The sequence below is a fragment of the Pleurodeles waltl genome, chromosome 3_1, assembly GCF_031143425.1.
Source record: "Pleurodeles waltl isolate 20211129_DDA chromosome 3_1, aPleWal1.hap1.20221129, whole genome shotgun sequence".
NCBI classification, from domain to species: domain Eukaryota; kingdom Metazoa; phylum Chordata; class Amphibia; order Caudata; family Salamandridae; genus Pleurodeles; species Pleurodeles waltl.
The window spans coordinates 1,704,865,294-1,704,889,457 of record NC_090440.1 but is presented as its reverse complement, the minus strand read 5'-3'; the positions used below and the strand labels follow the sequence as shown (position 1 = coordinate 1,704,889,457).

The window sequence follows — 24,164 nt, the reverse complement described above, 5'->3', positions numbered from 1 at the left end:
TCAACAATGAAAATATATATTAAATGATTAACAGTGGTAAAGCTATATGAAATAGTTCGGGGCTGTCCTTATGGTGATGAAACCATAATTTAAAGGGACAAGTGAAATATTTTCCGTATTTTGCAAGTCTGTGTGAAGGTATATTAGTTATAAACAAACGTATTTTCTGGAACCAGGATGCAAGGGTTTAAATTGAAGCACCGAGAAATAGTCATGGAATAAGTCTTGGTTGTTTTGTTTCTTTGTAAAGTATTTTAACATGCATTTGTTTATTCGTAAGCCTTGTTTCTTTCGGTCAGGGACACACAATACAATTGTAATAACATGGAATTTGATCTTTGCACGGCAGTACTAAATATGTGAATGTGTTTAAGCACATTTACTCCAAATAACAAGCTATCGCGCCACAGTTATACCTATGCATGGTATTCATATATTGAGAGCGTGCTAGAGTTTCGTGTCCATAGAGAACAGTTTCCCATTCAGTCACATCTAATTTTCTAATGTGATCAAATTACTCATCTCATGGCCAATATTGTTCAGCTTTGAGTGTGTGTTCATGCGTGTGTGTTATTAATAATTGTCTAACAGTACACACGTTCTTTCTTCTCATTTAATTTGTATCTTCTCCCCTCGGGGAGGAGGTGGGGGCTTCTGTCGTGGTTCCGCCCGCCCTCATTACACATGTACCTCCCTTCTCGAGCTGGCCAATAGGCGCGAGCGCAGAGGGGCTCCTGTGTGGCAGGGAAAGATCTGAAAACTGTCAAAATGTGATTGCAAAAAAAGGAGCGCGATTCTGACGTCCTGGAAGAAGAGAGTGCACGCCGGCTGCTCGAGCACTGACTGCCTGCACACACCGACTGAGCGCAGACTCTCGTAGACGGGGGAGGCTGAGAGGGAGGGCAGCGGCTGCCTGCGCACACACACACTGTCCATTCATTGCCTGTACACACAGGAGGGCGAGAGCACGGACCTCTCGTACACGGAGGAGGCGGAGAGGAAGAGCACTGACTGTGCACACGAGCTGACCACTATCTGCCGTCCACGGGGGCTGAGACGGAGCAAGGCTTCTTGTACAGACGAGACTGAAGCAGGGAGACATCCACTGCCAGGGCGAGCTGACAAACAGAAGAGGCACTGCCTGCACCCCAGACTGAAAGGACTTCTGCCTGCACTGAGGGGCTGCTGCTGCCGGGGCTCTCCGAAGTGAAGGTCGCTGCCTGCACTTAGTGGTCGAGGGAAGCCCCCGCTGCCTGCACAGACGGTTCAGAGGACATCCCTGCCTGCGGAGGCGCCAGGGCTCGCCTGCTCCGAGGGGCTGAGAGGTGCTTGAGCGCACGGACAGAGAGCAGGGGCTAGCGCCTGAACAGGGGCCACTGAGGCTCAGGGCTGATAGGGGCAGAGATCCCCGTGGCCACCGCAGGCACCTGGAGAAAGAAGGCAGGCCAGGAAACTCGCGAGCCCGTCCTGCCTGCCGCACTGCTCTACAGCACTCCCCGAGGACTGCCCCCTGGTGCACCTGCACTACCCAGGACCCCCCTCTGCCTGCTCCCTCCGCTGCCTCCTATGGCCCTCGCCTGACTGCTGCCTGCGCTCCTGCCCCCGATGGTCGGCCGCAGAGGCTGAAGCCGTGCCCCCCGCTTGTTCTCCGAGCTACCCTCGCCCCCGGCCCCCTATGAGTGCAGCCTTCCCCCCTCCCCTGACGATGATGCATCGCCCCCTCGGAAGCAGCTCTGCCTTCAGCATAGACTCTCTCATAGGGAGCCCCCCGCAGCCCAGCCCCGGGCACTTCGTCTACACCGGGTACCCCATGTTCATGCCCTACCGGCCGGTGGTGCTGCCCCCGCCGCCCCCGCCCCCACCCAGCCTGCCCCATGCCGGGCACCCTCACCACCAGATGCCCAGCCTGGCTGCGGGTTTCTGCTCCAGCCTGGCGCAGGGCATGGCGCTCACCTCCACTCTCATGGCCTCCCTGCCCGGGGGGTTCCCCGGCTCCCAGCAGCACCAGGAGGCGCTCCGCAAGTTCGGCTCCCAGAGCCTGCAGGGGGCCCTGGACCGGGCCGAGGCGCTGCAGAGCGACGGCGAGGAGGGCAAGACCTACCTGGGCAAGGAAAGCTCCATGCTGGCCTTCAGCTCTGCCGAGGCGGCCCTGGGTAAGTAAGCGAACACTTCTGAATGTGTGATCCTCAACATCTAACAGGGGCCTGGCTGGGTGGTACCGGGATTCTGGGTGGTAGACATTGAGCAGTGTGACTGTGAACATCACGAGGGGTCTCCTGGGTTCAGGGAGAGTCGCCACTCTCTGGCTCACAAATAATACTATGTTTTTGGCCACGAAAGGAGAGTCCGGCACTGTGCGTTTTATGACACCCATGCACCCACAACATAACATCCAAAGGGTCTCCCGGGCGCGTGAGACTGCTTGTTTACATCAGATTTTCTAACTTGTAATATGTGTTCCCCAGTGTCATATCCCTCTCCTGGCTTGCGGGGGGGGGATTAAGGTAGCCACAGCTCTTAGTTATTGTACACATGTGCCCCTTTCCCCCCAACAGTTATTTATAGGAGTCGCCTGACTTTCAGGGGCTGCACGGGGGGGGGGGTTCACAGCTGAATCTGCACCGCAGCATCACGGTACACGAGTCTATAGGCTTCAGAGGGGGGTCTCCGGCACGGCACCGTGGCTGTGGATGTCACATGTCATGCAAGTGTGCTCCTCGGCATCACACCGAAGCACTCTACCGTGTTCAGCGAGTGTTTGGTACTGTACATATTTATGTCACATTCTGCAACATGTAACACGAGTCTGCAGGCTTCACGAGGAGTCTCCGGGACTGTGCATGTTTATGTCATATATGCACGTGTGCGCCTCGGCATCACACGGAGGGGGGTCCTCGGTAAACAGTCTCCTATGTTGGATGGAGCCTCCGGCACAGTGCATGTTCATGACATATATTTATGTGTGTGTGTGCGCGCGCTCCTCGGCATCACATCCGGGCGGTCTTCGGTGCACAAGCGGTCTCCCGGATTCAGGGGAGTCGCAGCACGTGGTATGTTCAAGTCAGAGATACACGTGTGCGACTCGACATCACATCGCTGGGGGTCCCCAGTAAACAAGCGGTCTCCTGTACTGGATGGAGTCTCTGGCATGTGCATGGCAGATACTGCCGGGTGGGGCTGGGGTAATGTTCTAAAGGGGCATCTTAGTTCCAGACCGAACCTGCTCGGTGGTACAAACGCGGGGTGCTTGATCCCCAGTGTACTTTGAATGGAGCTCGTGATTCCAGAGGCGGTGTCCCAGCCCAGATAGGAGGGAGAAAGGGAGGGGTAAAACAGGCTCTAACTCCAAACGTGTGTCATAGTCTGACACCGGGGAGGTACTGTGCCTCTTAGCAACCAAACACAGCCGACTTCCTACGGGGCAGTCCCCCGGGGCGGGCGGCCTTTCCCGGGATGCGCACCTCAGCGGGGGCTGTGGGGAACCATGTGTTCTAGATCACATTCCAGAAAGCCCGAACTTTTAAGAGTGCAGTCCAGCGTGGCAGGCGTCCCTACAGGGGGACATACCTCTGAGTGGGACATATGGAGAACAGGGTGTTGTGGGTGACAGTCTCCAACCGCCTGGCCTTCCCAGAGTGCAGACGGACCAGGGGCCCCACCTGAGTGGGGGCGATATGTAGAACGCCTTAGAGCAGCTCGGTCTTTCTATGCGCCAGGGCACATAGCGCAACGGGGGTGTTGTGATATGGAGATCAGAGAGTCCTGGAGCACACCCTGGGACAGCCAACAGCAGGACATTAAAATGTATTCCATATGTGTTGTATAATCACACACTGTGGCTGCCCTGGGTGCGACGTTAGACCTGACACCCACGGACTGTGTTTTCTGATTGATTCGGGGGCTCAGACTCCCCCAGAACAGGAAAGGTGGCCGCTGTCTGCAGCAGCGCGCTACATAGTGCTGTGCATGAGTCTGCGCCTGTACAGAATAGGTGCTACATCCCACGGTCCAGCTGTGAGGTGGTGGGTAGGGTCCTCCTCTCCAGGGAGAAGGGGGTACAGCGAACACCCGGGCGCGACAGGCCACCAGCGAAAAGTTCGCAAGACTCCCAACGTGAGAAGAACTAAAGTGAACCCCATTAAATAGCGCATTTTCGCTATAAATAAGAAGGACTGGGGCAGGTTATTAAACTACCGAGAAAGAAAACGGGCGTTACACTCAGATCAGCTGTACCTAAACAGATGGAATTTGACAGTGGGCCAAATGATAGCGCATAGAAGACTGACCCGTGGCCCTCTGTCTGATTGACACTCACCGTCATTTCCAGAGAACGAGACTTTGTTCGTTTGTGTTTGTGTGTGACAAACATGTCCCAAGCATCGCGAAATATAAACACAAAATATAAAAGTTTTGAAACGCCGTCTTAGGGGCTTCTATGTCTGCTCAGCTCTCACCTAAATGTCGGCAGGGGTCTATTTTTACAAGAAACACACATTTCGCTATTTCCATTGGCGAAGAAACAACATCTACCCTCCCCCGCCCATTGCAAAGATTGTAACCGGGCAGGATGTTGCAGGTGTAAATATAAGACACCGACACAGTGGCGATTGCATTTCCCGACTGAACACCACACAAAGCAAAAAGTGGAAAAACAAAGTGCGGCTCGTAAAATTCAGCGCGTTGTCTGTATCGCTCGGGCCTCGGAGCACAAAACAATCAGACATAATGGAGAGATGGGTCTCTCAAATCAGCCCGAAAATGCGCCCACAGAGAGGATGCGCCACGAAGCCAAAACAATGCCAGTCAGCGCTATACAAAAGCGAATAATCTAATACTTCCGCGCCCACTCCTAAACATATGTTATCCTCTCCTATAGGCCACCTAACCCTCGGTACTAGGAGCGCTGACTCCACTTGTATTTTTGTAAGTGAATAAAAGCAGCGAGCGATTCGTTCCACGGAGACAAATGTAAATGCAATTCTACACAACAAATACATCCCGTGAGCCCCTAAATGTTCCTGCTATAGGTGCCTCGCGAAGAGCGAATACTTGTCAAACACTTGAACTAATGTGCCCCGTAAACTCGGAGTTGTATAAACATCTGTCCGTGCAACACGTCACTGCTGTCAAACATCAGGAATGTTTTAAACAGTGGGCGTGCTAGGCTTCCGTCCTACAGATGTTCATTTCACGCAGGCGCTAGAAGAGCGGCTACAACGGGAAACTTCAATCGAAGAAGCGTATACTCCTATTAATATGTGTAGAATTGATTAGCTGTTACATACAAGCCACGCGCTGTTTGTTTCTACACATGGTGGCGTGTCCGTTTGCATATGCATAGACAGGTATATGTCACTGTGAACGTACAATGTACATAAAGGCACATACATTCCTGTTATTTAACTAGCGCTAAATACTGGCAGATGACCTCCTCTAAACAGTTCCAATTGTCTCTGCATACGAATCCGCATATGAGCGCACATACAGGTCTATGCTTAGGCAGCTGTTTGCTTCAACATGTGTCTATGTATACACCGATAGATGTAAAACAATATATACATACATGACGTGCAGCTACCTGTATTTGCTTATGAGGCTATATATATATATATATATATATATATCCCATACATGCCACATATCTTAATATAAAATATACATCAGTAAGTGTGCACGCGCGCATATGTATGTGAGCATTTAAATGTATTTAATTACATGCGTTTGAATACACAAATACAATTCATTACATAAATGTGTTAGTTCGTCTAACATAAAATGGCACTGCACGTGCTAACATAGCTGGGGTGTGTATATCTGTACATGAGAAATAATACCCGCGTATAGGTGTGCTTACGTATACACACAAATATATATTTCTGGATGCACCTTTATGTATTTGCACGTGTATGCGATGTGCTGTTTCCCTGTCGAGGTTCTCTGTCTGTGCCTCTGTGAAAAGTTACATGTAAATAGTTATTTATTTGTCGTGAATGAGTAGACTCGTGTACGGCATAATTTGAACTGCATTGCTTGTAAGCAACCCACGGAAAGAGAATAGCAGTGAATCGCTGGGTTTAGCGTTAATCTAATAACTCGCAATTTTGGTACAAAATGGAATCAGAGGCACTAAATGATGAGGCGACTCGCCTGGATGTTACAATTTTGGGGACGTTGTGCAGGTGGGACTGGAACCAGCTCTTTCTCTGCAGTCTAGACACTAGATCGCATTTTCCAGTTTCACACTCATCACCTCAGCCAGGAGGCCACAGTTCCTGGTTGCCAATTTAGCCCCTAAACCACAGCTTCCGGTTCCACAATGGGTAGCTCCTTAAAACCGTCTCTAATGTTACAGTCCTCAAGTGGGCCCCTAGACCACAGCTTCCGGTCCCTTACTCCCTGGCTAAGCCACGACTTCCGGCTCCACAGACGTGAACTGTCACTTGCTGTTGCCTTGCGTTGTACTTCAGTCATGTCACCTGTGTTCAGTAATGGCCGCTGCTGCAGCGTTGCACCTCTCTAACGATCTGTCTGTTTTCCCTCCAGGAGTCTCCAGGGGGCACCAGGCCAAGGAGGACCCCAAAGCAGAGGAGGACCCCAAAGGCCGGGAGGAAGTCTTTTCCATGGACAGCGAGCTGGACTACAGCTCGGACGACACCCTGCCATGCCAGCCCTCACAGAAGGACGATGAGCCCGGGCCCGAGGAGGCCCCGCCGGGGACCGGGCCACCCTCCTCTGGCGGTGGTAAGAACCGGAGGCGGCGGACTGCCTTCACCTCGGAGCAGCTCCTGGAACTAGAGAAAGAATTCCACTGCAAAAAATACCTCTCCCTGACCGAGCGCTCCCAGATCGCCCACGCCCTCAAGCTCAGCGAGGTGCAGGTCAAAATCTGGTTCCAGAACCGTCGGGCCAAGTGGAAGAGGGTCAAGGCGGGAAACGCAAACTCCAAGACCGGGGAGCCCTCTCGTAACCCCAAAATCGTGGTGCCCATCCCCGTGCACGTCAGCAGGTTCGCCATCCGGAGCCAGCACCAGCAGCTGGAGCAGGCCCGGCCATGATGGGGCCTAGCAGGGACTCCCCGTGAACAGTCGCAGCATGCCATAGGGGGGCCCCAACGCCTCACACCCATGGACAGCTGGAGCAGGCCTGAGAGAGGCCCCATTGCCCCTCACCAATGGAGGGCTGGAGCAGGCTGGGTCCTGAGAGGGGCCGGTAGCACTCATACCCCAGTAACAGCGAAGACGGGCCTGGCGCTGAGCAACACCATTTCAACAGCTGGAGCAGTCACTAATCAGGCCCTAGCCGCACACCCCTGAACAGTTAGAGCAGACCCTGAGAGCCCCAAGAACCACACCCCAGCAACGGCCTTGGCAGGCCAGGCACTAAGGGGGACCCCCAACGTACACCCCATCTGCAGCACGTCAGGCACTAAGGGAGTCTGCCATGTTACACCCCAGCTACAAATGCACAAGGTCGGGCACTAAGGCCCACCCTTCACCTCAGCTACAGCAGGTCAGGCACTACGGCCCCTCTTCATCTCAGCTACAGCAGGTCAGGCACTACGAGACACCCTCCCTCCCCCAAACACACACGCACAACATTCCAGCAATAGCTGGAGCAGGTCCGATTTTAAGGTACATCCCGATCCTTCACCCCATCCACAGCTGGAGCAGTCTAAGGACTTGGGAGGGGTACCTCATATTTTATTTAAAAAAACGGAGTATTGTTTGTAAGAGAACGCCCGCCTCACCCCCACCCCCCTCACACATCTGCATTAACAGCAGACAGAAGCACTGGCCTTCGGGGTCCCCTAATGACCTCAGCTCCCTGCACACGCTCAGACAGTCAGAGAGTCCCTCAAAAAATCCTCGTGGCCCCTTAGATATTTTGACCACGGGCGCATGCTTGGACCAGAGCGTCCCAATAAACCCGTCAACCTCAACAACTTTGCCTGGCCGGGCTCTGGTCCCCTCGTAACCCATGAATTCCCTGCCCCCCAGTCTACGTTTCCGTTCAAAATAGGTACCCCAAATGTGATTGGCACAGGACTGTTACTTCCTCACAACTTTTAAGCCAACAACATTACTTTCAATTGTGCCCTGATTTTAGGACTACATCGACTCTTATTACCCCCCACACCATGATCGCTGCTCAACAAGCTGAAACCCCAAATGTGTGGCGCGAGGGTCCCTTAAATCCCCGCACCTCGTTTGCTGTTAAAAAGGCTGTACCCCAACACGTGGAACGCTTGTGGGGCAAAGAGCTGCTACCTCCTGGGAACAAACCCCGAAGTGTACAGAACCTCTCAACAGCCCTAAAAGAGACACAGGAAGATGACCACGTAAAAAGACATTTCGTATTTATTTGCCCGTTGTTCGTTCTCTGTAAATAATGGATTTCATATCTGGACTTTAGTGGGACCAAAAATACACTAGCATCGCATTCCAGGCGAGGGAGAAAAAATGTAATAAGTAAAGACTGCATCTGCTTTTCCCTCGTCTTTTCTTTCGTGTTCTCTTTATCGGAAAGGTAAAAATAAAACAACAACACAAAAGGGAAAATATATAACTTTGCCAGTTCAATTTTTTCCTTATTTTTGCCTGGTTCTATCGCATTTTTATTTTATATTTCTACGGAAAACAGGAGGGACTTTTCTCTTTAGTTTTCAGCTGTAGAACATTCCTCCTATGTTGTGTTTAACTTATTCCCACGCCTTTCGTTTGTTTTATAAGTTATGGCGTTTGAACAGGAAAAACAGTCTTGTGAAAAAAATATTATTATTGGTAATAAAATAATTAAATCTGAGTAGATCGCGATTTTTTCAAAGGCTTGTATGATTCAAATATCTTTGTTTCTTTTTGTTTCAAAAGACCGGACCCTTTGTCTCCTCAAAGGAAGTTTTTTTTTCGCCCAATTGATAGAAATCTTCTTTTTCCCTTGTTGCTAGTAAATATCTTTTATCTCGGGAGGGTGTTGGGAACAGCTAGTAGATAAGCAAAGTGCCACATACTTTAGCAAGACAATAGCATCAAAGAAATAGCAGCAGGAAGAGAATGCATGTTTCGTTGTTTCATCAGCGAGTTCAGGATCTAGAATCGAAGAATTTAATATGAGGAACATTTACTGTAACTCATTAATAGCACGCACATTATTTATAACGTGAGATTTTTACCGACTTCCGAGGTAGAGTCGGGTGCCAACAATTGCTGAGAAAAAAACACAATAAATGACTCTTAATAATAAATCGTCATCCCGATTAAATAAGAGGGATACTTGTATAGCTCATTGAATATCAGCAGTGAACAGAAAAGGGACGCAGGCGCGAAAACAATGACGACCGCACGGGCGTGTAGGTGTCAAGCTCGCGCACAGAGGGTTGATCGATTAGGATTTATTGGTTAATTCTGATAACAAGCCCGGGGGGGCTCAGACATCCATTGACGGGGTGTCCCACGGGGAGGAGCGCGCAGTGCTGACGATGACTGCAGATTGTGCGTCCCGGGACTGAGAGTTTTACGCTCGAAACCGATGCGTGCGCGCGTACATTGTGGCAATACACTTGCGGTATGTGAGCTGCTGTGTGTAGAGGTGTGCAATACATCTCAGTAAATACCTCTCGGTTAATGAACCTAATCATAATGTATGCAGCGCTTCGTGGCGTTCTTCTACTACATCTAAGCGCTGTAAACCACAGATTATTATTAGCCAATTTAAAGATACTCAATGTGCAGACTATAGGTGGGCGAAAGGCTAAATCGACCATGCCGAGGTTCGAATTTGTGACCGACAGACCGCCGCACAGCTCAGCAGCAAGTGTTCAACTTATATACCTATCTATGTGTAAGTAGAGCACACAGACGTCATCAGTATACGTGTCCCTGTATACACAAACAGAAGTGTGTAATATTATTATAGAAACACACACGTTTGTCAATCACGGTGTTTTGCGCGGTACTTGCGTGTCTACTGACCGATTCGAAGCGCGTTTTATGACAAGCGCAATGCTATATGAAGCACATAGGTGCGTGTGTCCGTGCTGGGTAAATAGTAGTAATAATGTCTTTACTAACTGGCATAATCCGCGCCCACAGGAGTGCTTCGGGCGGCCATAATGGCTGAAAATGTGCTGGCAAGAAAGTGCGCTTCTTCCGCGCTCTTGACCTTTTGGCGCTTTCTGAAGTATCTCTGGGGCGCCTTAACCTCGAATTATCAAGGCTCCTGCGACGACGACAATTCTTTTCAAGTTCACGCAAATGCCTTTCCTAGGAATAGCTAGGCACAATTCGGAAGATAACACACACTAGAAGACCTGTGTTTTCGCAATCAGCGATGTACAGCGCAGACAGAGGCTCCACTACCCGTCGAGCTGATGAAAGAATGGCGCCCAGGCAGCAGGGTACAGACTAGCTGTCGGGCACGAGGCTGTGGGAGAGTCACAGCTGGTGGACACCCGGGACCAATCAGGGTGAGGGATATCAGGCAGGCGGTACCTGCTGAGCACCAGGTTGTGGGAGACTCAGGCTGTGGGAGGGTGAAGCAGGTGTGATACCAGGATGCGGGAAAGTCATGCCTGGATCCCTTGGTCACCAGGGACCAGGCTGAGGGAAGTTTGAGGGCTGGCACACGGTGGGCACCAAGCTGTGGGAGAGTCATGGAGGTGAACGGCAGGCCGCGGACTTTAGGGGAGTGAGGCAGGTGATCGCCTCGGCCCGCCTCATCCTAGACGTACCTCGCAGCAGCCACATCTCCGCACACCTGAGACACCTGCATTGGCTCCCAGTCAGCAAAAGGATCACCTTCCGACTTCTCACCCACGCACACAAAGCCCTCCACGACAAGGGACCGGAATAACTCAACAGACGCCTCAGCTTCTACATCCCCTCCCGCCACCTGCACTCCTCTGGCCTCGCACTTGCTGCTGTCCCTCGCATCCGCCGCTCCACGGCGGGTGGGAGATCTTTCTCCTTCCTGGCGGCCAAGACCTGGAACTCCCTCCCCACCAGCCTCAGGACCACCCAGGACCACTCCGCTTTCCGGAGACTCCTAAAGACCTGGCTGTTCCAGCAGCGTTAACCCCCCCTTTTTCCCCTAGCGCCTTGAGACCCGCACGGGTGAGTAGCGCGCTTTATAAATGTTAATGATTTGATTTGATTTGATCACCCACCGGACACCAGGCTGTGGAAGAGTCGGGCATGCGGTATGCACTGGGCAACAGGCATCAGTCTGTGGAGCTAGTCAGGGGGGCTTCCACTGGTCTCTGCCACCAGGGCCTTAAAATCCAGGCAGGTGGGCAGTAAGGGCTCTGGGAAAGTGAAGCTAGTCTGCCTCCCCCTAACCCAAGCATACTATGGGCATTAATGGAAATTATGAGGGCAAAGTCCTTCTCTTAAAAACTATGGCGCCACTGACAGGATCTCCGATCTTGGTACTCCCCAACGCCACCCTGAGCAGTTTGCAGATCCCGCTGATCTGCCTGAGATCTCTTTCTTCATGTGTAGGTATTACATCCCTTAAACCGACCCCTCGTGTATGCTGACAAACATGGCTGAGACAAGGAAGAACGTTCGAGGGTCTGTCAAATCAGACAGAACAGTGTCCGCATATCTCGATTAATCGCCTGACACCGAGGGCAGAAGGCCCGTGTAGCGGCTGCCTATCCCAGAGTGGGAGCGGTGTCTGTGCGTGTGTGTGTGTGAGGTAGGGGGGTCAGGGACTTAGCAAAAGCCACACTCAGGGCAACAGTGAGTGCACGAGGCCTGGGTCCACCCCGGAGGCAGCTTTCACCTGCTTCCAGGGCCGCTGTGATCGCGGCGCTCTAAGCAAGGGCCGCTCTGCTGATAACACACTGAAAGGACGACCCGGTCAGAGAAAACAGTATTTAAAGTCCGGCATTTCAATGTGGTGCCGATTAAGTTAGAAAGCGCTTGTCTATTAGGGAGATTTTCTGTACAAGGCACTTTAAGTAAGACACTCCTCAGTTATGAGCTACTGTAAGTAAGGGCCTGTCTGTAAATTAGGCGCAGTAATAAGAACCGATCTGTCTGTCAACGTGGTGCGGTATATAGAGAGTGGCTCGTTAATGAGGTACTTTATGTACCTATGACCCGTTGAGGTTTCCTACACCCTCCTGACACGAAGAATACAGCGACAACTTCTATAATTGCACAACACTGCCCCCGATTAATACAAGGTAAATTAAAATCAGTTACAGAAATCTCAATTCTTATTTAAACTTAACATTGATATTTCACGGCATACTGCATATGTTTAAAGCGGCCAGAGAAAACCCTTGGTTCTTCGAAAATATTAACTGAATATTGAGATTTGTGCTTAAATCGCTGTGCCACCCCAAGAACACGCTTAGCGGCAATCCTTAGTAACCTCAGATTCACCGCTAAAACGCACCCACGCAATCCTGTGAGGGGTAAAGGCCACCGTAATAGGCCTTTATAATTTACACCTGTGTATGCAACTTAATACGCCACAAAACCACGCATTACTTCCGGGCCACTGTCACAAAACCGGAACCGGCTACAGGGGCCGAAAGTGAACCCTCCAATTGGGAGCTAGTGTTCCAAGACCAGTGTCTGTGGCCCCCGGGCAGTGCGGGGATCTATCCCCAGGCCTCCAAATCACGCGGCTCCCCTGTTAAGATTCCATTATGAGCGGTCTGTCTCTGATGTTCAACGTTACAAGCAAGGCCTGTTTTCTAAGTAGGCAAGGAATGCCTTATTAATTATATGCTCTACGTTACAATCAACATGTTGACAGTCAGTTACTGGAGGTGGTGTGCGTAAGAACCGGTCTGTTAATGAGGTGTTGCAATATATAAGCGTTGTTATTAATTAATTAATTATTGTATATAAGAAACAGCGTTATTGAGCTGTACGTCTTAGACCGTTCTGTGTCTGGGGTCAAGCTGCAGGCTTAGGGGGATGTGTACGGTACTGTGAGATCACAAGTCACACACCCGCCAATCCCACCTGCGTGCTTGTTGAAAGTGAGGGATGGAGGGGGGGGGGGGGGGGGGGGGGCCTCGATCCAGCCAGCCCCACTGAGTGAGCCCAGTTGAAGTAAGTGATAGTACCCATTCTGTGCCGTCGTACATCTCCTTCACGGTAGCGCCAAGAAGCCCCAGGCTACGAATCCATACAGATCACAGGAGAGCAGAGGAACATCGCCTCTTACAAGCAGCTCGATAACCGCCCGGCAGGCTCAAGGGATCGATGCAGACAGCGCAGCAGGAGGACCCAGCTCAGAGGTCTAAGCACAAACGACTACAGGGAGGGGACATCCATGGGCTCGGCTCCATGATGGAGGGTTCAGACGAACTACTAGAGGGTGGGGTTGTGCACATTTAATTTCCTTTATGGATTTGAGATCGCGTCAAGTTGATATCAGAACGCTGTAAATTTGGTAGAAAAATGAAGTTATGAACAATCGCGACTCGAATATACATATGTACAGAATTGAATGTAAAATTGAAACATACATGTTCGGACCAAGTTTAGAGGAGAAAGTTGTCAAATAGATGTGCCTTAAGAGAAGCAGAAACTCTAAATAATAGATCAGCTGTGGACCAACTCTTACCTAGATGCCAGGATCTAGAAACGGTGGTCATGGTAGAGCATCACATTTGAGAGGTGAGAGAACTTTCTTCTTGAACCCAGAAAACTGAAATACTAAGAATGTGCGCATATGTGCCCAGACCTTGGAAACACCAGGTTTCTGAATGCCCTGTGACCTACGTGTTTTAGTGTTCCCCCAGGATCTCCCAACTCCAGTCCTGAGGGTGTATCCAAACAGTAAAAAAAAAGAAAAAAACTTGCACCACTCCATACACAAGCAACTTTTGTTTATTAGAAGATCAACAATGACTTTATAGTCAGAACCTTGGAACCAAAATTACCATGCCAATCATCATAAACACAAAAGACGATAATGTTTAATAAGGGCTAAGCAGCCACTCAGGAGAGGTCAAGTAAGGAAACTCCCACTGCCTTAGCGAAGGAGGTGCAGACCACCCCAATGGAGGCAGTAAACGTAGTTAGACAAAACAAAAGGCTTAGTGTGTGCCAGATAAATCAGAAGAGCCCTCCTGACATCCTAAGTAGAGAGTAGTGAATCTGAAGAAGGGTCTGTAAGTACTGGCAAAATACCTTCCTAAGCACAACGAAAGGAAGAAACGACCTTAGGGATAAACTTGAGGTCCACTTTGAGAACCACAAGATCATGGAAGCATCTGAGATACGAAAAAAAAGCTGACATTAGCGCACCCAATTTCTTCAATCGCCATGCTGAAGTTATGGCTACCAAGAATACCACGTTAGCATATAACCACAACAACTCTGCCCCCTCCAGAGATTCAAAGGGAACACCTTGCAATGCCAGCAGAACAACTGACAAATCTCAAGACAGAATGTTCTTGCAAATTGAAGGTCCCTGCAATCTGGAACTCTTAAATAACCTAAATCCAAGGGAGCAAATGTGGACAAACCATGAGTAGAACTTATCCTAGGTGCCAATCCCTACACAAATCTACAGCTTAAAAAAATATAGGATTTAAAGGAATCAATCATTGTTGGATTCACATAGAAATATGAGCACCATTTGGAAAAAGAGTTCCGGTATTTTCTTATGACCTTAAAGTAGATTGCTTATGAGCAGACTGAATCTCAAGAGAAACTTGTGTAGAGCAACCCAAATTCTCCAAACCAATTCGCTCAACAGCCAAGCTGTCAGACACATCAGTTTGAACAGGGGGAATGACCCTGGAGACTGAAGGGAAGATTGACTGTGATAGAGACAAAAAAAACAATCCCTGGACAGAGAGAGAAGGAGAGAAAACCAACAATGCCTGGGATAAAAAGGCACAGTCAGGATCACATGAGCCAACTTCATCTGATCTTCTGGAGATCTTTTAAAAGGGGGATGTGGGGGTGAAGCATACAGCAACCCCAGGGGCCAAGGGATTGCCAGTGCATCCACTGCCCACACCTGAGGTCACAGTGTGCCTGTGCAAAAAAGGAGACACAATGCATTGTCCAGGGAAGCAAAAAGGTTCAACCACTGGATCCCATATTTGTGACAGAAAAGGTGGAACCGAGGAAAGGACAAGTGTACCTCACTGAAGGGGACATGCTCCTGCATAGACTGCCTGACCAGAAGTTTAAATCCTCCCCGGAATGTGAATGGCCCTGCATTCCAGAAAATGAGCCTCCTCCTAAGCACAAAATAAAGATGCATCTCTGATTAAGGTAATTCCTCCTTGTACCCTCCAGTCTGTTCAAATAAGCTCTCACAACTCGATTGTCCGTCCTTACCACAACCTTCTGCCCTTTCAACTGCTCCTGAAAAGTAATTCAGCCTTCTGAGCAACCAAAACAGTACCATAACATTCATAGGTTCATAAATGTTGTAAAACTGTCCTTTATTTATAATGTTGATCCAAAAGGAAACATAGGCCCTCATTCTGACCCTGGCGGTCTTTGACCGCCAGGGCGGAGGACCGCGGGAGCACCGCCGACAAGCCGGCGGTGCTCCAATGGGGATTCCGACCGCGGCGGTAAAGCCGCGGTCGGACCGGCACCACTGGCGGGGTCCCGCCAGTGTACCGCGGCCCCATTGAATCCTCCGCGGCGGCGCAGCTTGCTGCACCGCCGCGGGGATTCTGACCCCCCCTACCGCCATCCAGATCCCGGCGGTCGGACCGCCGAGATCCGGATGGCGGTAGGGGGGGTCGCGGGGCCCCTGGGGGCCCCTGCAGTGCCCATGCCACTGGCATGGGCATTGCAGGGGCCCCCGTAAGAGGGCCCCTACATGTATTTCACTGTCTGCTGCGCAGACAGTGAAATACGCGACGGGTGCAACTGCACCCGTCGCACAGCTTCCACTCCGCCGGCTCGATTCCGAGCCGGCTTCATCGTGGAAGCCTCTTTCCCGCTGGGCTGGCTGGCGGTCTGAAGGAGACCGCCCGCCAGCCCAGCGGGAAAGTCAGAATTACCGCCGCGGTCTTTCGACCGCGGAACGGTAACCTGACGGCGGGACTTTGGCGGGCGGCCTCCGCCGCCCGCCAAGGTCAGAATGAGGGCCATAGTTTGTTCTGACCACACAGTCCTGCTCCAATTACAGCAGTATATCCCAAGGAGTGGGAATACAGTTCCATTCTTTTGATTGTACATACAACAATGTAACCAATACATACAGTACACCCAGGACATATTGTTTGGGGTCAAGGACAACAAGTTTTCATGTTAATTTGTTCTTTGGACAAGTAGACCTAATCCCTCTACAGCACAAACCCTTTGGTTTCCAGTTTACAAGAAAGGAAACTGTCTGCAGTTGAGATATGTGTTCATATGCTAATACTGTTCAAACTTGTATTTATGGTTCATTAATGCAAAGCCTTTACTATGAGTGTGAGCACTCTAAATGAACGTTGTAAGGTCACACTGCACTACTGACAGTGGTTCCAGTAAAAAGGCATATACACACGTTTGAAAAGTTTAACACTATGAGGCTACATATAATGCTCCCAGAATGCTCTCTGATTAGATGCAAATGTTTGCAGAAGCTTGTAAGCAAGTTTGATCTCCTTTCAAAATAAGATGTTCAGACAAAAATGCAAGAAGGAGGTTTTTTGGAAGCTTCATTTAGTAAAATGTGTTGATGCATGCTAGTATTTTCAAGAAATATTCATAATGGAAAATCAGTGTAACCGTTTTCAACAAGATTATGGGAAACATGAAAATAAGCAATTACTGGCAAAATCAACCCATCCGACATTGGTGGTCAGTCTTTTGGTTTTGTCAATGCGTGTCTTGTTTTTACATATCTTTTGTAACACTTTATTGGCGTGGGAGCTGCCAGGCCCTCGCCATTGTACCAGACATTAGCAAAAACACATTTTGGGTCTGAAAAAGCACATTGGTACAGTAGTTTCTGGCACTGAAAAAAACTACTTTGTGTGCCAATATGCTTCTTGTGGGAGAGCAGGATGCTGTCACTCACAGTAAAGCCAGCCATCAGAAGGATTGAGAGAGAAATAGAATTTTAATAAAAAACAAATGTCTTGGTTAACACCAGACCTAATTAGTGGCCTAATTCTTAAAATGGTGTATGTCTTTACATTAGTGGCTGTTATGAATTTACAGAAGTAGACGAGGAAATTGTACACTTAGAAATTATTTGTGAACTGTATATTAGCACAAGCAAATGAGCTTGTGTAGATTAGCTCATGCAAGAATCTATTGTGTGTTTGCAAGTTCACTTTCCCTCCAACCACATTTTTGCCAACACTGAAATAACTTCTACTTCTGACCTTGTCAGAAGTACATTTTAAGCTTTTCTCAGTATGGGGAAACGATTAGGGAAGATCTGGTGAAAATTCTTAAAACATGCAAGTTAGTAGGTTTGCACAGACTCAAAGGCATTCCAGCCCTGGAACAATTGCTTACTGCTTCCTCCAGCCCAAGGATGTAGATAGGCAGAAAGGTGGCAAAATAAGCAAATTGCTATAGTAGGGCTTGAAATTGCCAGCATTCAAGCCCTACTACAGTATTAGCCCTGGCATAATCAGAGAGGCTATTATCAGAGCTATTACATAATGACAGTGCTGCCATAATTTGTCGCTGCACTACATGGCACCAAAGGTACAAGCAGATTTTTTTACAGGACAAGTAGATTTTTGAAACAACCTGTCCCGTGGACAAGTAGATAATTTGTTAAATTCCACACACCTGGTAACCTACGGCTTTATCAGGGCTACAAAATAACCAAATAAATGTTATTTAAACTAAAGATGACTTCAACTACTTTGGATTAGCTCATCCAATTCCCCTCACCAATTGTGTCTTATCAGGTTAGTGAAAATGATCCAAACCTACTCCACCCTGTCATAAAAACTACCCTGACCCACCCTGCCCGAACCTTAAAATTTACCCTGCCCTGTCCTAAAAATCACCCCCTGCCCTGAACCCTAAAACCTACCCCAACCCTGATGATCCCCTCTTCCGGCTTGTAAAATGTGTGTAGGAATACCACTGTTTGTATGACTCTACATAGAACATGAAAAATATCCCTGTGAATATCATATGTAGGAATAGGTATGATTAGGTAAGTAGGAGCTAAAAAATAATGTAGCATACCGAAATTATCATTGAATAAGCTTAATTGGAAATCATCTAGAAACTTGCAAGGTGAAAAGTTGAAGCAGTAAAAAACATAAACCTATGCAATCATATGCATTACTTCATACATCAAATATCAGAAACAATTATGTACTGCAATATCCCACATCTCAGAACGCAGTAAGTTCAGGTAAGCATTACAGTTCTGTAAATTTTGTGAATCATATTGTCTTGCATACATTAAAGGTCATGCGCTGATATTCTTTACAGACCTAAAGCATGGAACAAGGAATCAGTATTGCAGTCACCATGAAAATGTATCAGATATGTGTCTCTTAGTTCAATAAGAATACTGAGTGCACATAGTGCATTACATAAGGAATGGTTCACAAGGTGAGTTCTTTTCCTGTCTCTTTTAGTTTTCCAGGTCAGGAGTGCGTCGCAAGGAAATGAGGACAGAGAGCGACCCGATGATGCAGCCTCAACAAATGATCCAAGAACGCCGGAGAAATATAAGGATGCCAGAAAAATGCCAGAATGCCGAGACACCAGCGCTGACCACAAGGAAGCAGAGGAACAGGACGGAGCAACGTCAGGCACATAGTAACAGGAAGTCATGGGTCCGGTGGTGGACTGCGCAGCTTTAGAGGCCACACTCTCTGCCCAGGTACTGCGCATGGAGTACTGAGCCCATTATCAGGGCTGGCCCAACAGTACACCCCTCCTACAGCTCCTTTTCTTCCCCTAGGTATGGATTTATTCGGATACCTTCGATGGAATTAACGTAGCAAGCAAGGGGCATGCACATGGCCCACAGGTTTCTAGGTACAATCTTCGGGACTATGGGGGGGATTCCAACTCTGGCGGGCGGCGCCATGCGGCCAAAATTCCGCAGCCCCCATTCTGACATTCCCGCTGGGCCGGCGGGAATGAGGCCGCAACACAGGAGCCGGCTCCGAATGGAGCCGGCGGTGTTGAGGTGGTGCGATGGGTGCAGTTGCACCCGTCGCGCTTTTCACTGTCTGCCATTCAGACAGTGAAAAGCAGGCCGGGGCCCTGTTAGGGGGCCCCTGCACTGCCCATGCCACTGGCACTGGCATGGGCAGTGCAGGGGCCCCCAGGGGCCCCAGGACACCCGTTACCGTCAGCCTCTTCCTGGCAGTGAAAACCGCCAGAAACAGGCTGGCGGTACGGGGGTCAGAATCCCCAGGGCAGCGCTGCAGCGCTGCCCTGGCGGATTCTCCCAGCCGGGGCAAAAACGGCAGATGACCGCCGGCCCCGGCAATCCGACGGCGGCTTTACCGCCGCGGTCGGAATGGGGATTGAAGCACCGCCAGCTTGTTGGCGGTGCTTCCGTCATTCGTGGCCCTGGCGGTCCAAGACCGCCAGGGTCAGAATGACCCCCTATATCTCTTTCAGTATATCAGGCAATGGAGCCAGTGTCGTATCCATTTTGAATCTAGAATGGATTCAATCTCAAATTCAGGTTCATTATTGATCACAATGGCTGGAGGTCTTGCAGGGAAAATGGTACCGGGGGTGACTGGTTTTAACAAGGATACATGGAACACAGGATGAATTTGCATATTAAGAAGTAGATCCAGCTTCATTGCCACTTCATTGATCCTCTTCACAATTTTATAAGGACCAGTAAATCTCAGGTGAAACTTATGAGGTCCTTTTAAGGAAATATGTCTAGTAGACAACCACACTTCATCCCCAATTTGATAGTCTGGACTAGCCCTGTGATGCCGGTCAGCATTCCTTTTGTATGTATCCTTGGCCTGTTTTAAATTGTCTTGAGTCAATTGTTGTGTCTCCCTTAGTGTTTCAAGATGTTTTTTAACTGCTGGCACACCAGAATTGGGAAAGGAAGAAATAATCATAAAGCAAGGATGAAAACCATACTTACAATTGAAAGGTGAAGATCTAGTAGAACTATGTATAACATTGTTATAAGCAAATTCTGCTGCCCATATAAACTCATCACAATGTGAGGAATTATGTAATACTTGACACCTTATGTACTGTTCAAGACATTGGTTCATCCTCTACGTCTGTCCATCTGTTTGGGGATGGTAACCTATGGACTATCAGACTTCGATTTGCAAAACCTCACAAAGTAGAACTTAGAAACAAATTGAGGACCATGAGCAGACTCTAAAACAGAAGGAACACCATGTAAGCTTACAATAGTTTGTAGAAAAGTATTTGCAAGTTTCTTAGATGGAGGTAAACCGTGTAAAGGGGTGAAATGTGTCATCTTGGTCAACATATCCACAATAACCATGATTGTGGTGCTCCCTTGTTCTGATTTAAGTACTTCCACAATGAAATCAATGGGACAGAAGGAGTGGGAAGAGGGATTAATAAACCTGTGGGCATCTGATCATTTTCTTTACTCTGAGCACAAATTCTACACTTGTGTATGAACTGTTTTTTATCGGCAGTGAGCGAAGACCACTAGAAGCATCTTTTTAGTAACTCACCTGTTTTCTTTTCCCCAGGGTGACACGCTTGAACTTGTGTGTGATGCCATTTTAAGGCCTGTTGTTGCCAAGATTTTGTAGTCACAAGGAGCCCTTCCTGTAGGTAGTGTGAATCATTCACCTTTTTACTACTATGATTGAGAACAATGCCCTTGGCTTCTCGAGTTGCTTGTGCCTTAGCTATCTCTGCTATAAAGCTTTCTTCAGAAAACACAGTCCCCAAGATTCATTCTGTAGGGATCATGGAAGGATGGCCAGTCACTTGTTCATGCACCTCCTAACCCAGTCGGGAAAGAACATCAGCTTTGCCATGTTGACGAGCAGATTGAAATTTAATTAAAAAGGTATTTCCAATGCAACTGTCACATGGACAAGGCTTTAGCTGACTTTAGAAATTTCAAGTTTCTGTGGTCTGTGACAACTGAAATTATATGTAAGGAGCCCAAAAGGTAATGTGTCCATTCTTCAATAGCCTTTTTAAAGGCCAGTATCTCTCCTTCCACCATGGAGCAGTTCACGTCTGCTGGATTTGATTTATGGAAAAATATGCTACTGGATGGAGTTGCCCAGTCTCTGGATATCTTTGAGAAAGAACCCTCCCCAGTGCCACTTGAGCAGCATCCCCTTCAAATATAATGGTCTTGTGGTGTGTGGATGTTGCAGGATTGTGCACTAATAAATGCATATTTCAACTGTTGAAAATCTCATTCTGCTGTTTCGGACCGTTGAAACGTAGTTGCTTTTTTAATAACTTGGTAATGGGAGCTAACAGAGTACAAAAGTGGTCTATGAACTTACAATAAAAATTGGTGAATCCCAAGAAACATTGTACTACTTTAACATCCATTGTCTTCCATTGAGTGATTGCTGATACCTTCTGGGAGTCCACACTAACATCCTGTGCTGACAAGATGTAACATAGAAAAGACTCTTTGAGAACATGAAACTCACATTTTTCCAATTTCACAAACCGTTTGTAGTCTCTTAATCATTGTAAGATAGCCCTGATATGTTTTTAATATGCTGGCATAGAGGAAGAATATACTAATATGTCGTCAATGTATGCCACTGCATAGATATCTGAAAATTATCCCAGGACCTCATTATTAAAACAAATGGAAAAGCAGCATTAACATTGCACAGCCCAAAAGGCATGATCAAATATTCATATAACCCTTACTTAGTACAGAACACATACTAGATGGTACACGTCCCTAAGGTTCAATTTCGTAAACACCTTAACATCCTTTATTTGATCCAACAAAGTGGGAAGTAGGGGTAACAGTTTTTAACAGCAACCTCGTTGAGTGTTCTATAGTTGATCACGTTCGCAGATCTCCTCCCTGTCTTGGTACAAAAACAAGGGAGAAGAAGCCGGAGAACATGATGATCTGATGAACCCAGTGCAAAGCATCTCATCTAAGTATACCCCAAGGCAGGGGTCTTCAAACTCAGGGGCAGGCCCCTCTAGGGGGGCCTCTAGTGATCCCGGGGGGGGGGAGGGAAAGGGACAGACTCTGGCCAAAAAAAGGCATTATGGTGATAACATGGCTTTTTTTTCAAGCTGAAAGAAATGATCAGCACCAAATGGCTCTGTAATGGTCCATCGTTAACATGTTCTGTCATTTATTTTCTAGCTTTGAATATGTGTCAAAAGGGAAAGGACTCCAAATACCCTTAAAAAAAAACACCCCCGTTTCTAATAATTATGCTGTGGATACTTTTACACCTTAGTAAGGCCGGTCTGACCAGAATAGTATGTTTGTTAATGTATTCGATTGCATTAAAAAAAAAGATAACAGAACTTAACTGCAGTGTTTAAACAAGCTTAGGCATATTTAAACACTGGCAATTTAATAGAATAATTATGAAAAATTCTGAGGGGGGGGCCCTGATGATTTATTTTTTCCAATGGGGGGGGTGCGGCATTAAAAAGTTTGAAGCCCACTTCCCTACGGTTAAGGTTCTCCTTTTCTGTTAATGCATAAATTCTACTGTAAGAAATGTGAGCCCCTGGGGAATCAGCCTGGCAATCTGGTGAAAGACTAGTTGGCTTTTGCTTGTCAAAAACATCTGCCAGATCTTGATAACAGGAGGGCAAGGGAGGGATGGTTGTTTCCGCAGCTGTCTTCATGATTTTTATATCCTGCGATTCAGGGACAGGAGATAGGCACTGCTTCTTCCATAAACTAGAATGAAAAGTTATAGAATGTTTTTCCTAGTCAATGTCGGGGTTTTGAGTCTCCAACCAAGGAATACCCAATATAACTAGAATTTACAGGGCTTGGATTAAATCAAATCATATGTTTTCCTTATGTCTCTCCTGAATACAGAACTACGTTTCACCAGTGGAGTGTGTATTGGAACCAGACTTCAAAGCACTACCATCTACATTCTTATCCTCATCCATGTGGTCCTTAGGCAGGATTTCTAACCCATAGTGAGCGGGCAAGGACTTATTAATAAAGTTTCCAGTCACTTCTGAATCAATTAACTGAAATCACGCAGAGCCATCATCCCAGGTCAATCGAGCAGTGACATAAAAATGTTGGTACACATGGATTGGAGTAATCTAGGCAAAAACTAGGAGATGGTGGAGTCGAAACCCTTGTCTCCAAAGGTCTTGGGTCAACTAGTTTCCAGACTCCCCTTTTCTTTTTGTCTTTAGAGGACATTCTCCAAACAAATGACATATTTTTCCCCTCCACAGTATAAGCATAGTTTCATGTCACAACTCCTTTGTTGTGCTTCCCCGGTTAAAGGGCTTTTGGCACTCCCTGTCTGCATAGGCTCAGATTCATTACTGGATTTTTCTGGGTCTGTCCATCTTTCCAGAAACACAATAACTCTAGTATCATACCTCCCCCTATTTGTCGACGTTCAGAAAGATGGTGGTCTAGCTTCACCACTTAATCTATTAAATCACAAAAGGTTTCATGATCTATAACTTGAGCTAAAAGATATTTTAGCTCATCTTTGAGTCCTTGATAAAATAAAGAGCTCTTTTTAGTTTCTGGTCACCCTGCTTCTGCCACAAGTCTATTAAAAGTGGATATATAGGTCATAGGAACTTTACTGTCTTGACGTAGGTTTAACAGCTTGGTAGACGCAGATTAAATAAAAGAATGACAATAAAACATTTACTTTAGTTCAGCCCTAAAGGCCGAATAGTCCACTACGGGAATGGACCTAGTAGCTGCGGTGCCCCACCAATTATTATAATACAAAGGCTACCTTTGACTGCTCGTTGGAAAAACATGCTAGTTTAAACATGAAATTTAATTGACACTGTTTCACAAAAGTGTCAAATTTAGCAAGGTCCCCAGAAAACCATTAAGGAGGAGCCAAAGGAATAGTAGGAGTTGTGACTTGAATGCTAGGGGTCCTAGAACCCTGATTTGCACTCCCTGGAGAAAAAGTAGTAAACATGTCTACTGATGATCTAACTCCTTGACCACCTGGACCTGCTTTTCCTATTCCCTAAAATGCATCAACTTTGTGTTAAGGCCTGAGTCTCTTCTGCAAGTTACCTATCATATGAGCCAAGTCT

The 24,164-nt window shown here is 47.8% G+C and overlaps 1 protein-coding gene across 1 annotated transcript; it reads left to right on the top strand.

Moving 5' to 3' along the window:
• The first annotated feature begins 735 nt into the window (after window positions 1-735).
• On the top strand, window positions 736-8,780 carry GBX2 (gastrulation brain homeobox 2). The gene is made up of 2 exons (XM_069225554.1): window positions 736-2,153; window positions 6,544-8,780. Exons 1-2 carry the CDS (start codon window positions 1,676-1,678, stop codon window positions 7,053-7,055), a joined length of 990 nt encoding a protein of 329 aa, XP_069081655.1. The 5' UTR covers window positions 736-1,675; the 3' UTR covers window positions 7,056-8,780.
• The last annotated feature ends 15,384 nt before the right edge of the window (window positions 8,781-24,164 follow it).

Excerpts from the sequence above, each read along its gene's own strand:
- GBX2 (XM_069225554.1), top strand. The coding sequence starts at position 1,676 with ATGAGTGCAGCCTTCCCCCCTCCCCTGACGATGATGCATCGCCCCCTC. Across the intron at positions 2,154-6,543 it reads CTCTGCCGAGGCGGCCCTGG|GAGTCTCCAGGGGGCACCAG; the intron begins GTAAGTAAGCGA and ends TTTTCCCTCCAG.